At 41.7% G+C, this 17,594-nt stretch overlaps 2 protein-coding genes across 4 annotated transcripts in view; both read left to right on the top strand.

Annotated features, from left to right (window-relative positions):
• LOC137593080 (netrin receptor UNC5D-like) overlaps positions 1 to 5,626 on the top strand; it is a 172,087-nt gene extending 166,461 nt beyond the window's left edge. For both annotated transcript variants that reach the window (XM_068311674.1, XM_068311673.1), the window contains one exon: positions 1,444 to 5,626. In XM_068311674.1, the coding sequence (XP_068167775.1) occupies positions 1,444 to 1,714 (271 nt within the window). In that variant the 3' untranslated portion in view covers positions 1,715 to 5,626. The remainder of the gene's footprint in view (positions 1 to 1,443) is intronic.
• Positions 5,627 to 9,044: 3,418 nt separating this feature from the next.
• Positions 9,045 to 16,741, top strand: hdr (hematopoietic death receptor). 2 transcript variants are annotated; one of them, XM_068311427.1, is made up of 10 exons: positions 9,045 to 9,201; positions 11,688 to 11,829; positions 12,430 to 12,558; positions 12,666 to 12,777; positions 12,887 to 12,978; positions 13,110 to 13,208; positions 13,748 to 13,788; positions 14,035 to 14,124; positions 14,805 to 14,841; positions 15,720 to 16,741. In XM_068311427.1, exons 1-10 carry the CDS (start codon positions 9,178 to 9,180, stop codon positions 16,007 to 16,009), a joined length of 1,056 nt encoding a protein of 351 aa, XP_068167528.1. In that variant the 5' UTR covers positions 9,045 to 9,177; the 3' UTR covers positions 16,010 to 16,741. The 2 variants fall into 2 exon arrangements, with proteins under 2 accessions (XP_068167528.1, XP_068167526.1); XM_068311425.1 differs by having other exon boundaries at positions 14,035 to 14,271.
• Positions 16,742 to 17,594: the final 853 nt, after the last annotated feature.

The following is a 17,594-nucleotide window of genomic DNA, read 5'->3' as shown; positions in this document are numbered from 1 at the left end:
TTTTCCTGTTGAGGCGTTTTGTAAGTAGAAACTTTCGTATGTAGAGACGTTCGTAAGTAGAGGTACCACTGTGTACGCTTTCCGTATCTGACGGATCAGAGGCTTGTGTTTGAGACATGGAGGGATGTTAAAATGAATACATCTGAGCTGTATCTCCATTTGTTGGCTTCTCTCTCATCCACGGGTCCACTGGTGCTTCCACGTGCACGGTGATGTGGAAAAGAACCGTTCTACTTGTGGATGAGAGGCGAGCAAACAGCACAGCTCAGCCAAAGAGGAAGAGATTCATGTTTACATCCTGCCCAGCAGTGGCCTTGAGCCCGTTTGTCCGTCAGCTGATGTGCTTTTCCCTCTTATAGTGTTGTAGAAAGTAAATAGTTCCGATGAAACCGCTCGACAACAAGGGCTGTGGATGTTGTTGGCGTCTCTACTGTTTATCTGACAACCCAGAGTAATAAATAGCATCATAAACATGTTGAACACACAATTATGTGACGACTTACTCGTCCTTTCTCACCAAATCCAAACTGCATTGATGCCGACTAATATTTGCTCAGTGCAGTTGTCTTTGTTCGGTTGCTGCTCTAATCTTCTGTTAAGTGCCTGATTCACGAGAGGCCGATATCCCAGAATCCTCTGGGAGCCCACGGTGGCCCGATAAGCTTCCCCGTCCACGCTGGACAGCTCTGGACTGGTCCTGATGTGACCAGTCCCTGCAGCGTTTCCAGTCTCTTTATAGTGGAGGTGAAACACTGCCCCCTGCTGTTCACCACGCAGCATGACCACAGAAACCTACTGGCAGGCTTCCTGCTTTGCCATGTCTTTTTGTTTTTGGGGGGTGGGGGTTCAAAAATCTGAACCTGTCAAGTTTGTAGCATGAGAACCAAAAGGCTTTTTTTTTTTAATTGCATCACACTGAAAAATTTATTTTCGGCAGCAGACACGTCTAATAGTTCTGTTTTTTAACGCTGAAAAATAAGATATCAAGGGTGGTTTTATTAGCTTGGATTTAAAGCTACTCTGACACGTGGATAACCGTTCTTTATGCAGCGCTTTGTTTAAGCGCTGCATAATTATAGGAGTGTGTTTTACGGTCACCCCCTTTGACACTTGAGATCTTCTTAAAGGCAAGATAACAAATGGTTGGGGGGCTTTAAGTAACAATTCTTCATTTACTGTGAAGGTTATGTGCAGCGCTGAAATGTTTTCTCACACATCCTTACATTTATAGCACATAATCATAGATATTAGAAATAACACACAAATCTATAGGACACTCACAGGGACTTATAGCAGTCACCACATTTGTTATTTATTGCTTCAAAGTGTATCAGATGTATCAAGAGATGAAGGAAATTAGCCTCTAGTTTCACTTTGATCAACATAAATTGATACATAATCAATAAGGACGTATCAGGCTGTGTCAATCCGTCTCATCAATAGGAACCTGGGCTACTTTGCGAAGCAGCGGAGCCCGTCGGCGGTCATCCTGAGCCTGTGGGAGGCTCGCCACCAGGACACCGCCGACCTGGACTCGCTGGCCAGCGCCCTGGAGGAGATCGGCAAGATCCACTCCAAAAGCTCCTCCTCCAAGGACCAGGATGATCCGGAGCATGTTGTCTCGTCCAATCACATCCAGGCGGGCGGCGTGTGCGTTACAGACACACTAACAAACCGCAACACACACGACTCGGCTGCTGACGACACGGGCTGAGGCGAAACGCAAACGGCCCAGCAATGGACGGTACGACGCGGGCCGAGGAGGTCATCAGGTCATCTGGGATTGGACGACACGCTGACCAATCACAGCAGGTCGGTCGAGGTGAGACGGGACCTGCTGTGGATACACCCTAATCTTTTTAAGAATATATCCAAGAATGGACTCTATAAATCATTTTCCACTTTTTGTTTTATTTTATTTTTTTATTAATTTCCTTGAAAAACATATTTTGTTCTTTATTCTAAGTTGAATCTTTGTGATCGTCATCCGGCGCGGTGGGTCAGCCGTGAAGGTGGAGGAAGCGATGGGAGCTCCTTTCTTCTGTCTGGATGTATTTGCATTAAAATGCTTACATGCAAATCAACTAATACACCTAAAATCAACTAATCTAGTTTCCACCACTCCATAATCCCTGTGACAAAGAATGGATGACAGTCAGAAGCTACCGTTTTACGTCCGATAATATATTTTTCAACTGACGCTGCCGATCGCTTTAGCTGTTGTGATTGTGAACGTTTTTTAAAGCCAAGTATCCATCCCATCATCATCTCTTTAAAAGGTTTAAAAATATCTAATCTGTTTGACGTTTGGCACATTTGGCCGGTTAGTGCTGTATGATCATTTTAAAAAAAACACACACACACACACACACACACACACACACACACACACACACACACACACACACACAGACACACACACACAAAATATCAGCACAGATTAACCGAAAAAGGACCAAACGGGCCTCGTTTGAGTCACCGTCACTATTCGTCAGGGTTTCCTCCAACGACGACATTCCCTGTCATTTCCTATCCTCCTGCATCTTCTCACTAGTTCCCATCATGCATTGCGGTCTCTTAGACGTCTCTACTGATGAAGAGTCAGGTGAAGTTCACCCAAACACGTCTGGAGCTTCACAGCTAAACACCAGAACAAGACAGAAGATGGAGACTGCAGCTGTCCAGTATGAACAAAATGTCATGTCCACACAGCAATGCATATTATGGGATGGTGATTTTTCTGCATTTTTGTTTTTTTTAACACGCCGAGCTGAGGCTGGGAGGACCAGGTGCTGTCGGCTCGGCTGCGGGCCAGCCCGCCCCGAGTCGGCCCCAGGGCGCTTTTGGACAACAACCAGTGGCCGATTGGTGTGTGAATGAGTGTGTGAATGAGTGTGTGAGTATTTGGTTGTGTGACTGGTCCCCGCCCCTGATGAGCAGGTGCTGCATTGCATCATGGTCTCTGCCAACACCGTGTGAACGGGTGAATTCTGGCGTTAGAATGCTCCAGAAGTTGAACTTCACCAGACGTCCCATCAGATCAAGACTGATTCTTTTTCATTTTTGCTCTTTAAAGATATTTTTTATCATACTTGATTTTTTTACTGCACCACTTTAAATACAATTCACATTCTAATGAATCTTCTTTAACACATCCTATTTAGAAACAACACCCAGCCTTTGCGCTGCAGGGAGGATTCATAATATATCTCACATCAATATGGGTCTTTGCCTTTATTCTGCAGGAGAGATGCATGCTGGGTAAATAATACTGTACTGTATCTCACCATTTGGGCTGTCATCCTCACAAAAATCACATTAATGGCAGGATATTTTGTCCAGAAAACAAAGCAAATAATAGTTTATGATCTCCTATCCAGAAATAAAAATAAAAAAAGCACCACATAGGGAATTCTGTTTGCCTACATTGTTCTGAAGCAGAGACAGAACACTAGATTTTCCTAAACCTATTAAAAATGTTAAGTGTATAAATGTATACTGGTTTCTTAAATGATACACTCACCTGGTTATTCTGAGAAGTCAGTTTGTACCTGCTGTGTTGGTAGAATGTAAAGGTGAGGGAGGAATTTAGGATATTTGGCTACTTTTTTGGTCACATCAACATGTATTAAAACTAGGATGGCAAAAAATACTTTAAAATTCACCCCCTAACAATACATATTCATATATGCAATTTTTATAGGATTATTATTATTATCATTATTATTATCACTATTATTATTATTATTATTATTATTATTATTATTATTATTGTTATTATTATTATTATTATTAATATTATTTATTTCTGGGAAAGCAGAGGAAGCCTGATGAGAGTCAGAATGAATTCCTGGATCCACCTCCATCTGGAGCCACTCCAGAATTAAACGGCTTCTGCTCTGAGACAAACACCATCCTTCTAACAAACATTGTGAAAATTGCTTTGGTTGTTTGTGTGTAATTAGAGAAAATTTAATTTATTTTTTTTCCAATCCAGTCATTTCTCCTGAAACCCCCACCCAAACTGTCAGCTTTCAAAATGGTATTTTTGGAGCCTTTTGCACCACAAACCTGTAGACCTATAAACCTGTGTGTCTGTAAGCCTATAGGTCTGCTTCAAAACATAACACACCAGAAAAAGCACTAAAGGCACGAGGAGAAATAGGTGTTTTTGATTCCTGAAGGACATCATCCTCACCTGTTATATGATTTGTGAAACGTTTCTTTCGTTGAGACTTCAGTGAGTCCTGCGGTTTGATGTTTCACAAACTCAGGAAAGACTAATCAGTTTGTTTAATCCCTGTTTATTTCTTCCAGTGCCTGGAAGCATGTGCAAACATCCAGTCGGAGTAACAGCGCCGCAGCTGAGAGCCCTGGCTGTGATCCGTTGCTCTGCTTTCACACACTCCTTATCCACATCTGTTCTATTATCCCCAACCGAGCTCCAAAACCATCTCCGCTCGCGCTCCCATGCTTTGTCAACTGTGTTCAAATTCCAAAAGCAGTGAAAATGAAATGATGTTGATTATTGCAGCTAATTCAGAGGTAATTTGTTCATCTTACATGATGGAGTGCATATGGGTTCAGTCCTCAATCTGGGCCCAACAAACCACCTGCTTCATATTTTGTCGCAAAGTTTATCAGGATTCTATCAATCTATTCTGTGATTTCAAGGTGGGAATGAAGAAAAAAAAAAAAAAGATTTTTTCCCCCCCTCCCTCGGTGTGTATCTTTAATTGTGACAAACCTGGATTCTCTTTTTTCATTCTGGCAAAGCAAAGAATCTGAAAAAGGGGGGACCCGTGTGCTTTTTGTAATGCTTCGTGGTTGGCTTCTGTTTGTGTGTGTGTGTGTGTGTGTGTGTGTGTGTGTGTGTGTGTGTGTGTGTGTGTGTGTGTGTGTGTGTGTGTGCGTGTGCGTGTGCGTGTGCGTGTGTGTGTGTGTGTCCATCACACTCGACACACACCGCCATTTCTGGGTGTGTTTCAGCTGCGTCTACTGTATCTCATCAACGTGTTGGAATTCCTTTTGTTAAAGTAAGCTCTCACACACACACACACACACACACACACACACACACACACACACACACACACACACATATCCTCTCTATGTATAATGCTTTGGTGTAAGACTAACCCTGTTTCATGCAATTAAACGTTCAGTCCATGGATTTCTGTCACCTGAGTTGTTCGGTCTCACGCTCTTTATGGCTTCACGCATGGCCTTTGGCTTCATATCACTATTCTTGTGCCTTGTTTAAACTACTGTAAATGGTGAATGTGGTAAAATACAGATGGGGTTGAAAAAAAAAACAATAAACTGTACTGGCATAACATTAAAAGGCATTAGTTGAAAAAAAGTATTTAAGATTATTATATCGAATAGGCTGCAGAGCTTTTTCTAGTGCTGAACATCTATGTTTGGTAATGCCAGGGCAGCTTTGTGGTATATTGTATCTATAATTATGGACATTTTGGATGTTTTTCTGTACAGTAGAATTTGCAAATGTATATGCAGCCTTTTTGGAAATAAATGTACAGTTTAAAGATCTCAACTTGTCTAAACACTAGTTATTGTGCATCATGCACCAAAGCACAGATTAAATGTGCATCGTCTAACACACGTGAAGCAAATCATTCAAAGATATTTATAGCATTTAAAGTAAATGTAGATATTCACAATATTACTTATATCAATCTAAAAATTATACCTGTCCTGAAGTGTCTTTTACCAACATTTTCGAACAGAAAAACCTACATAAACGTCTAAATGTACACTTTTTTTTTTTTTAACATATATTTTCATCCTGTTATGTATGGGGGTTATTTTTGTTAGAACAACAGCAAAAAGCTGATTCTTGTATTAACTGCAATAAAGTTGTGCAAATATTTCCCCTATAAAAGCAAATATTTGATTGAGTTTACTATAAGCATGTGGGGGAAAATTAAATACAACATTAAATGAGAAGCATAATCCACCGTGAGACCAATAAACCAACAATTATCAACACATTTACACGCAGAAAATGAATGGGAGGGTGTTTAACTCGTATAATCCTACCCCATCTACTGTGTTCATTAATTCATGTGATTTATTATATGTAGCTTCCCGTATCCCATAACTCATGACTCACACATGCAAACACATCCTTACATTTATAGATTAAATAAAATGATGGAATAATGGAGATTGAATCCTTTACTAATCTGCACAGTTTTAATTCGGTTAGAGAAGATGACATGGTTATAAACTGAATTCTAATAGAATGCCACCATAATAAACTCATGTTTCTGCTCTTTAATCCAGATTTAAACTAGTTTTTAACGGGTCCTGTCTTGACCCACGCTCCATCCTTCATCGAGTTGAGTCAAACTCAACCAATAGTGGTGAGAGGTGTCCTCCTTAGTGGAGGTAATAAATAAAAGTTATATTGATTTAGCACTGTGTTCCTGTAACACTATCAGAGTCACAATGAGCTTTAAACAACGATAAAGAAAATCAATGCCGGTAGAGATATCATCTTTTCGACCTTCAGGTTTGCTTTGATTATCAGCGCGATTAAACAGAAACTATATGATGGACTTCCTCCAAACTTCAGGAAGGAACTCGATGCCCGTGTCGGTACGACTTCTCCTGAGCGCTGTCCCCGTTTATCTATCCATCTTTACCTGTTAAAACTTACCATGACTGAAATAAACCTTCAACAATTTGGTCAAGGGTTACAGTTACTTTTCTATTGTTATATAGTCTATTAGCAGCCAATGAAAGGCTGACTGGACTGACATTAAATGAGGCAACCTTCCCACTGAAGATCAGCTCTTTTCACATGCCTACAGAAGCTGTGGACTGCCTACAGAAGCTACAGAAGGAGGAAACTATAAACCACCTGCTGTACTATCGCCGGTACCCTGGGGAGGCTATCCCATGCATATATGGCCTCCCCAAAATTCATAAAGACGGAGCCCCCCTCAGACCCTTTGTCAGCAGCATCAACTCAGTCACATACAACATTGCCAAGCATGTTGCTACCGTCTTGGCCCAGCTAGTGGGTAACAACCCCTACCATATACAGAACTCCATGGACTTTGTGGAAAAGGCGAGAGGACTGAGTTTGGATACAGATGAGACCATGCTATCCTACGCAACGGAGGCGGTGGAAGCAGTGAGACAACGGCTTTCACAGGACACCACCCTCAACGACAGGACAAAACCTCAGCCCCGACCAGACCTGCCAGCTTTTGCACCTCTGCCTCAACGCCACCTATTTCCAGTACAGAGGGAACTTCTATAGGCCAAACAACCACCCTGCAGGCGCATGGCTCAACACAGAAGAGCCAACACATCAGGGCAGGACTCAGCAGGACAAGACCAGCCACCTTCAGAACTGAAGAAGCTCTTGGATGAGAGACGAAACGTCTTCAAGAACTCTCTTAACATCCAGCGGATTGACTCAAACAGCTTTGGATATCCATGACCTGGATGACTGAGCACCTACACACATGCCCATGAGCATCAAAGAGGACTGTTGTGATAAAGAGTGAACAAACGCTACTACTTGGGGGAATATTGTAATACAAAAAAACATCACTGCATGATTTATTTACAGTGGAGGCCAAAAGTCCTCTTAAAGTCACTCAGTAGACACAGAAATCCTTGCTTCTATTTGGCATGACTGGTCCTGAACTCGTCGGATGAGTAGATGACAGTGGAGTCCAACAAGTCTTATCTTGGAAAAAAGTGTCTCAGAGGTTTCGGCCTCCTCCCTGGTCTTATCGCCCCAAAACACAAGCTCCAGCAGAGCAACACGCTGCAGGCTCGACCCCCACACGATGAAGGTTCTGGTCATTGACGTCACAGAATCGTCAATCAGTCCCACAAATAAGAGTCCGGTCTTCCATTGTGAGTCACGACAGCCTCATCAGCTCATCAACCACCATTAGACGTGTGACTGTTCACTACAACAGACTAAAACTGAGCATTAAGTCTCTGTCTGAATCCCATCACGTCTTCTCCGGATCTGCAGCAGCACACGTTCTCTGTCCCAGTTAGGATAGGATCTCCAGTTGAACCCACAGCTTCCTCTTGGGTTCCATATCTGCGTTCTGCAGACAAACTGCTCATTAGATAATTTCAAACCGGCATATAAAGGAGAGGTTTGGTTAAAAATTGTGATGCAGCGATGAAGAGTCTGTTTTCCTCATAAGCCTGTGAGCCTGACAGCGTGCAGGAACCCGTTGTTAGTCGGTGGAGATGTGGCCTTCATTCAGAGTTCATTTCATGATGAGGAGTCAACACTGACACCTCTGAGGAATAGACAAAAAAATTTTAAAAATGAAATAAAATATTGTTTAAGGTCTGTTTTTTTCATTTATTATTCCATTATCAATGTTCTTACCCAGCATGCACTGAGGAACAGTAGGGAAGGCCAAGCTATTAGTTTATTCCAGTTCTCTATTTTGAGAAATCACACGTTTACACATATCCTTAGCTCATATTCATTGTCTTTGTTTTTAGTTTTCTCTTGTAATGTCCGGTTGACGTTGCTGCAGTAATGAATCGTTGTAAGTGGTTAGGCTAATATTTTGTCATCTTTGACACTTCATTGTGATCACAAGCGTGCTGCTTGTGTGAATCAGTAACAAGTCACTAAATAACTTGTTACTGATTCAGGATTCAAGACAACTTCTGATAAATCATCTCTAATCGATATAGTGAAGCACAGACTGTATTAAAGTTTGATAAAACATGAATGAAATAATCACCAAATATTACAGCACTACTTTTGTGACGTCTTGATGATCTAAATAAAGGGGTGGGGTTAGGGATAGAAAAAAGTATTATTACAAATATTTCCGGTCACTTTTATTGTTCTTCAGTGTGAAACAACCAAAGACGGGTTGACATCTCTATAATAACAGCACAGGTACGTCCTTCGCTCGGTTACCTGAGTTCTTCCATCTGTGGCCTGTTTGCTCTCTGGACAATCCTATTGGCTGAGAGGCGAGGGGGCAGTCCTAGGATCCAGGCTGTAGCTCCGCCCTCTTTCCTTACCTCGTCCTCGTTATTTCGTCACTAACAAACCTGCGTGGAACTTTGAGACGACCTCACGCCGCCCGGGAACTGGACCGGAATGATTCAGCGGAGCTGTGGGAGTTTGGACGAGCCCACCGAAGCATGACCAGCCTCTGCCGTCTGACGGTGAGTGGGTTCCGCCGCTGGCTCCGAGGAGAACCGGGTTTAGGAGGTTCGGTTCCGGTGAGGACACACTTCCGGTTGCACACCTTGACGGGACGCGAAAATTTAATTCCGTGTTTATGTGACGGAATTAAATTTGCTCCAAATTTTTTGTTTTGTTTTTAATTAATTTAAAAAATAAAAATCTTGTTTGTTTCTAGACATTTTCCTCCGAACGTCACAGTCACGTGTTAAAATCCACCCAATCGGAGTCCAGGTGTGAAATTCCACGTTAGCTTCCAAAAGTAAATCCAGACTGTTTCCCCTCAAACTGAACCGAGAGGACCTCCTGAAGTTGTTTGGCTTTAAAAAACAAGAAAGAAACAAGAAAACGAACATTCTAATATATTATTTATCTATATTTTATTATTATAAAGCATCTATTTATTATTCTAAGCCGTTCTCCAGCTGTGTTGGTCCAGTTTCTCATTATTATCTATATTAATGCACCAGGGGGTCAAACTTTATTGTAACACATTATTGCAGCGACCACTTAGTGGGGCAACAGGTTCACAGCATCCTCGTTTGATTTGTTTTCTTTTTATTTAATTTGATTCAAGATAAGTTAGTAAATTATTGATCCCCTACCTAATTTATGTAGCTATTACTCTGTTTACACCCATAACTCAGCCATTATAACCCCCCCAAAGTGGACATTCAATCCGAGTCAAGTGGCCGACAACAATAAATCCATGTTTTAGTTGAGCTTCTGTGTCTGCATCATTAAACTCAGTGACGACACAACATGTTCACTGAACAGGTTTTATAGTGGGAGTGAAATACCATTCACTTGTTGTTTACCGTGTGTGTGTGTGTGTGTGTGTGTCACCCACTAGCATGTGATTCAAACCATGTAGGGCAGGAAGAATAATAAAGCTGGGTGTGGAAAAGTTTGGGATCCACACGATTCCCTTATTTGGTTATTTCCCTTACCTGGTCAGGTGTTGACTGTATATGGATTATTTAGTGATTGGTTTGGAATCTTACCATTTTCTAATCAGTGGTTATGAGATCAAAACTTGTAAAACCGGTAATTACAGCTGCCAAGAAGCTAATTTCCATCTGTTTCTTTGGTTGTTGTTTTTTTAACAGGATTGTGTAAAAACTACTCGTCAGATTTTCATGAAACCTGGTGAGAGGAATTGTTTTCTGTGTAGAACCGGGGTCACTGGGGTCAAAATAAGAGAAGATCCAGGAGTTGTTGTTTTTTTTTACATTTTGTCATATTGCGATTTTTTTTTAAAAATAATTTCTCAGGAGTAATGAATTAATTTTAATGAAAAAAAAATTCAGGCGTACTCGGAGGATCTTTGTCTATGGGTGCAATCTGGTGTTAATCCAAATAGATGGCTAAATTACAACATAACCTGCAGTTCTAAAGGAAAGTCCCCGATCCGGCCCATGCACCTGATTTGCGTTTATCAACGTGACCACTGATCAGACGTGATCTCCATCGGTCTGATTGCACAATCAGTGAAATCAGTCGGGAAGTGTTTAGAGTGAACGTCTGTCATTCTGTGTTGTTTTAACAACTTTGGCTTCAACACGTATTCCGCTGGAGCTTCCTGTGAACGGAAGTGTTTCGTAGGATTTCAGATTGTCACAGGATGTTATCAGCTACACTAATATTAATCATTATTTATTTTTTATTTATTCAGTCTTTTTTTTTTCTGAATCAACAACATCTCTTATTACAACATTTTTTTTTTTATTATGTATTCATTTATTCATAAATAGAGCACAAAAACACACTAAAGCTGGTCATGCCGTCTGCATGGACGAGTAAATACAGACATGAAACGGGGGAGAAAGTTGATGTCCGTGGTTTTGTTCCTGAACTGCTCTTGAATAATGTCTTTGTGAATGAAATGGTTGTATAAGACTAAGATGAGTGAATTGAAGGGCGTGTACCTGTCCTGTAATGCTTTCTGGTATGCTTAATCATGCTCACCTTGAAGAAAAGAAAGGGTTAACAGATGACTCAGTTGAGTTAGGCGGGTTCTTTTTGTAGGGTTGCCAGAAAACTCCATTGACAATCATGACCAAAGTGCTTGTGAGTGACCTTGAATGATGCAGGAGTGTTTCACAAGTTCTGTTTGTTTTATCCTATTTTTTGATAAAAACCAGCCTCAGTGCAGAAAAACACAGGTGAGGACAAAAAAATACAAAAAACACCTGACTGATGATCACCATAGTAACATGCATGACCTGTAGGAGTTTCCTGTTCAACCCAGTATGAACGTCCTCTGGTGTTCAGTCTGGACATGTTCCCTTAAGGAGCTGCAGGCGTTAACTCCCAGTGGAGGTCTGATAGTTTTATATAAACTAAAAGTTGTTGCTTTAGAAATTTTTCTCATGCTCTCATTGAAAAATGTCTTTACAAATGGTGTTTGAAAAAAAAAACCCACACACAAAGCAGCAAACAAACTGTTCCTTGATTCCTCTCACAGGTTTTCTTGTCACTGGTCCTGAGTTTTAACCCCACGGGGGCGTTTGTGCAGCCGGGAGGCAACAGGAAACGGCGTGACGTCCGCTGCAGAGAAAGCCTGGAGTATCGCAGCGGCAGCATCTGCTGTTTGAACTGCCCAGCTGGTAAGAAACACCGGGCTTAGCAGATATCATGAACCAGGGACTCATTCAGTTGAGTCACTGTGTAAACCACATGTGTCAAACTCAAGGCCCGGGGGCCAAATGTGGCCCTCTACATAATTTTATGTGGCCAGCGAGAGCATAACATGTAAGTGTCTAAAAATAAACAGTTCAAAAATGTGCTTTGACCAAAACTACATTTCCCACAATGCAGTCATTCAGCCCATTTTAAGTCCGACAAAAACGTTTTAAACTAAGTTAATGTCCTAACTTGTGTCTGATGTTATTTTTCTTTATTGATTGATAGTTTGATCCTTGATTGATGGAGTTCTGTGGGTTTAATAACCTGACAAATTAAAAGGAGTTATGTTAGAACGGAAAAACAGATTTTTAAAAAAAATGTTTGTAACTTGAATAAGTAGTAAATTCAGAGTTATTTAAAATTAAGTAGTCGTTACATTTGTTACATTGAGTTCCATTTATTAGTTACATCAGGCCCTTTTAGGACAGCCGTTTTGGTGATGTGGCCCTCAGTGAAAATGAGTCCCCCTCCCCCCCCGGTGTAAACATGTTTCAGGGTCATGTTTGTGTTTTATGCATCAGGTCAGTACCTGCAGTCGTCCTGCACTACAGCGGGACAGAGGGGGGAGTGTAAGCAGTGTGAAGATGGAACGTACACCGAGCACACCAACCATCTGGATAAGTGTTTCAAGTGCACACAGTGTCGCTCAGGTGAGCATCCAAAGGCGGAGGTGGGGGGGGGGGGCGCGATATTCAAACCGCCGTTTGTTTTTGTAAACAGACTCAAACGTAATGAGCTCCTTGTTTCGTTTCCTCAGATCAGGAAGTCGTGTCCGCGTGCACGCTCACCCACAACACCGAGTGTCGGTGCAGGGCGGGGAGCTTCTGTGCTCCCGACCAAGCGTGCGAAGTGTGCAAGAAGTGTTCGAGGTGAGTGACCAGAGGACGTCTCCTCCGATGCAGGAGAGAAGATACGTTCCCATGACAACCGTTGTCGTTTCAACTCCCTTTACGTTTTCCAATGTGACATTTTTGTTAGATGTGCAAAGGATGAAGAGATCGTGAGGAACTGCACCTCCACCATCAACACGGAGTGCAAGAAGATCCAACCCAAGCCCGGCTCGCTCTCAGGTAGGCGTGTGTGTGTTATCTGTACAGGAACCTGATACACCTGCAACAGTGGAAAACGTATTGCAATATCAAATATGGACGGCATGGATGGATTCGTTGTTAATGGTGGTTTTTCTTTGTGTTTTCACCAGTGAACACCTCAGTGGTTTTGCCCATTTCACTGGTAGCTGCCTTTGCGGTTGTGGCTCTGCTGATCGTAGTGTGTGTGAGGATGCGGCATCGGTCCAAAGGTGGGTGCTTTTCAGTCTCGCTGAGACCTTTTTGGGGTTTCCTGGCGAATTTCTCTCCCGCAGCAGTCGAGAGTTATGAAGTCGTCAAGAGAAGACTGGAAGTTTAAAGCATGCAGACGGGACTCGGGTGCGAACGCCGTCGTCTGCTCTCAAAAAGAAAAGGTTCTGAAGAGCGTGGTTCTGGTAAATCAAGGCTTGGAATACACGAGGGCGAACTTTATATGTGTCATTTTCTTCAAGCGGCTGATGAGTCGTCCGTTGCTCCAGAGTTGTAGGTGTGTGAAACTTCAAGCTGGTTGCTGAGCTCTGAGCTCAAATCTTGTTCTGTATGCTGATGATCCTCTGGTATTTGTTTCATTAAGACTGACTGACGGCATCATCCCACACAAACTATTTGTTTCCTGCGTGAATCAACATGATTGTTGATGAGTGTGTATTACCCTTTGTTATTCGGCGCCGTTCACTGATTCAAGTCATGAGTGTTCATGGGAATTTTCTAAAAGTTGCACAATTTTTTTCTTCTCCCATCCTGTTTTCAGATCCTGGTGCTGATGTCCTGGACTGCCTTAAAGCTGAGCAGGTGAGTCGTTCAATCCCGTTTCCTCAGATTATCTGGAACACTGATGCAGCCCATCCTTTAATCTACTGTAAACTCAGATAATTACAGTATTTTCTGCACCATTTTGAAACTTTTTTTTCCATATCTAAGGCACACTGTCGGTTTTTGAGTAAATTAAAGGCTTTTTGGTGCAGAAAATACTGTAGATGCTTTTTAAAACAACTCCCTTCATGAGGTTCTGAATGATAACCGTTGCGTCCTCTTCAGAACGACTGTTCCAGCTGTTCCCCTGACGACGGGAGGAACGGAGACGCCCAAACGGTGAGCTGCTCCGGTCTGATCTTGACCCGGAAACCGGTGAGACCCCGACCCTCGGTTCACGAGGAGGACGAGCGTAAAGGCCTGTGCGAAAGCCTCAGCAGCTCCGCCAGTAACTCGCAGCACAGTCTAACCGGCCTGCCCCCCCACCCCGACCCCGTGACCCCCAAGCAGCCGGAGAGCAGGGTGAGAGCAGCGTCTCATTAACATCCCCGCACCCCCACCCCCCCTGCTCCCTCGCTTCTGCCTCGCTCACCTGCTCGCTCCTCCTTCCTGCTGCGCAATGTTTTGCTGTTGCCTAGCAACTAAACGCATTATCGTCCACCAGCGATGTCGGTAAGGAAATCAGTCTGATGGCATGACATGAATCAGGAAACACCCCGACTCGCAGCAGATCATCTAGAGGGGTGGGAACGAAGAAATCAGAGTGGAAAAAAGTTTGAGTGAAATCTGATAATATTTTTATTTTATATTTTAATAACTATAAATTAAGTTCCATTTAAGCTGAAACTGTAAAACTGTGTGTGTTGAGTCTGTTTCAAGCAGGATAAAATCAATCCTTATTAAATTTAAGTTACTGATGAACACACACACACACACACACCTTTGTGACCATGTTTCTCCAGTCTGAATAATCAAACCAAAAGTTCCCAAAGTATTTCTACTTCTTTCTTTTTTTTTTTGACATTATTAATTCTCTGCTTCTCTTCTCTCTTCAGGCTGATGAGAAGTTTCCCCAGCTGGTTCCAGTGAACGGTAACGTTTCATTTCATTTCTCTGTCCGCTGATGGATTAGGAATGATCGATCGATCGATAGTTGGGATGGATCAGGGGGATTTGCCTCCACATCTTTTTTTATGAAAACGCTCAAAGCGTTTTGTCGGTGTTGTGATTTATTCCTCTGAAGCTGCGGGAGTTTCAGGTGCTTTCCCTCCTGATCACCCCTCCTTCGGGGGGGGGGGGTAAACGTCTGACACCCTGGCTAAACATTCCAGCCCTTTTTTCCTATATTTGCTAACACATGATTGCTGAGTAGATCATGTGACTGAGTCAGACCATTTCTCAGAAATAGTCGGACTTTATATATATATTATGTATATATATATTTATATTATATATATAATGTATGTATGTGTATGTACATGTATATATATACAGTATATGTGTATATACTATAAACCTATAAATGTAACTCAAAGTAATGTAAAATAAATGTAACTACTGCTTGTTTTCAAATAATTCTAAATGTCAAATAATAATTTATTACTTATTCAAGTTACAACAATTACAGTTGCACAGAAAAAATATGATTGTTTCTCTGTTCTAACATAAATCCTTTTAATTTGTCAGGTTGTTAAACCCACAGAACTCCATCAATCAAGGATAAAATTATCCAAGTGAATAAAGAAAAATAACATCAAACCCAAGTTAGGACATTAACTTTGTTGAAAATATTTTGGTCAAAGTTAAAATGGGTTTAATCACTGCATCATGGGAAATGTAGTTTTGGTCAAAGTACACTTTTGTGCTGTTTATTTTTAGACACTCTGACCTCTTCTGCTCTCTCAGGGCCACACGAGTTTTGTCTCTACATCGGCTCATGACTGAAGGTGTTTGTGCGTCTTTATTTGCAGGCGAGGAATCTTTGAGGAAATGCTTCGGCTACTTCGAAGACATCGACGTCGACTACCACAAGAGATTCTTCCGTCACCTTAACTTCCACGACAACGCGATCAAGAGCAAAGAGCACCTTACGTACGAGGACCGAATCCACGAACTACTGAACGTCTGGATCGAGAGAGAGGGCAGAGAGGCCAGCCTGAACGTCCTGCTCAGAGCGCTGCTGGACCTGAACCAGAGGAGAACAGCAGAGATCATCAAGGAGAAGGCCATCCACGACGGTCACTACTTTTCCCAGGAATAATGACGTGAATTATTTCCAAACGTGCTGAAGCAGGGGGGGGCCGTGTGGAAACGCCTCTACTTTACTGAAGCTGACGCTGCTTCAGTTTTCCATTTACAGTACTGTACTGCTTTTTATGGTCTGACTGACCCCATTTCCTTCAGCTCAGCATGTTGATGGTGAAGTATTTAATTCTTCCTGCAGAAAAATGAGCACATATCACAAGACTAGTTGATTGTTATAAGCAGCCCTTGTTAATTTTTTTTTGGTTTTTTTGTGAGATATTTAAGAACTATTTATTCATGCAGGTTTACGTTCTGATAGAATCGATCATCCAATGCAAAAGAACAAAAGAATGAATGTGGGTATATGAAGTTATTATGGTTGTTTTATTTAAATGGTATGAGTGGAAATATGAGGGCTTTTTTTTTCAATTCAGCTTTCTTATTTGCTTAAATGTTTTGTTGTGCATCTAGTCTATTGTTACAGATCGATCACAATCCTGATCACAACGAACAAAAGGTTCTCCTAGATGTGCCTTCCTAATCGTGTTACATCATGTCTGTTTATTTCTGTTTTCTCAGGTCCCGGATATTCTTTTTTTTATATATATTTCATCGACGTCCTTTTTGAAGCTGATAATTTCAAGTCAGTTTAACAATTTTGCGCAAACGAGATTCAGAAGTCGTTTGGAAATGAAACGTTTTCACGTCATGTTGTGAAGAAGTAAATGATAATAAATTTTTGATTCCATTTTCTGGCACTGACCTTTTCATTTATTTTATTTTTATTTAATATACTCTATTATATCCCTATTAATGGCCTTTTTTTTAAAAAAATCGTACATAAAGCACACAGGATTATAAAATGCACTGGATCATAAACCCCATCTGAGAACTCGTCTTCAATAAAATGTTCTATTTTTAAAACTTTTTTCATACATTGGATTATAAGAAATTGAGAAAATTACAGGCTTTTAGGTGGCGCCTTATAGTGTGGAAAATACTGTATATAAAATTACAAAAAAATAAAAATATTCGATGAATATTATGCTTCAGTAAAGGTGGTTTTCCTCAAATCTAACTCCAAAATCTGATTTCTCTGAAGGACCAAAAGAGTCCAACTCCCATCTTGGAATAAATGGGTTCTGTGTTCCGTGTCCAACACCCACCAGGTGTTTAATTCTAAGAACTACACAACGCCGGAGAAAACACAACCTCACTGTGGGTTCCATAAAGGTGTGTACTCCACCATAATCAAGTTAAAACTCAGAGCCTTCCAATCTGACTGGGATGGATCTGTAACGACGCCCCAGCAGGAGACACGAGGGGTTGGCCAGATCGTAGATTTCCTTCCATCTGAACTCTCGTCTCAGCCTCCATGTCTCGCCTTTCATACTGCAGCCGGGGGTTTAAATGTGCAAACATAAGTTCTCCATCCACTCCAGCTGATTGTACGAGCCGCTTTGAGTGTCTTTGTCACCCATTCTTGATTATAAATGCTGACAGAATAACCACGTCGGCCCCCGCTCAGACTGCAGCCCTACGGTGTCTGAGATGGACCGTTTCATAGAGGTGACACAGAAACATTTGGCTGAATTACACCT

This window comes from Antennarius striatus, chromosome 3 (genome assembly GCF_040054535.1).
Source record: "Antennarius striatus isolate MH-2024 chromosome 3, ASM4005453v1, whole genome shotgun sequence".
Lineage (NCBI taxonomy): Eukaryota > Metazoa > Chordata > Actinopteri > Lophiiformes > Antennariidae > Antennarius > Antennarius striatus.
The sequence above is the reverse complement of the archived record's forward strand: the minus strand, read 5'-3'. Positions and strand labels throughout refer to the sequence as shown.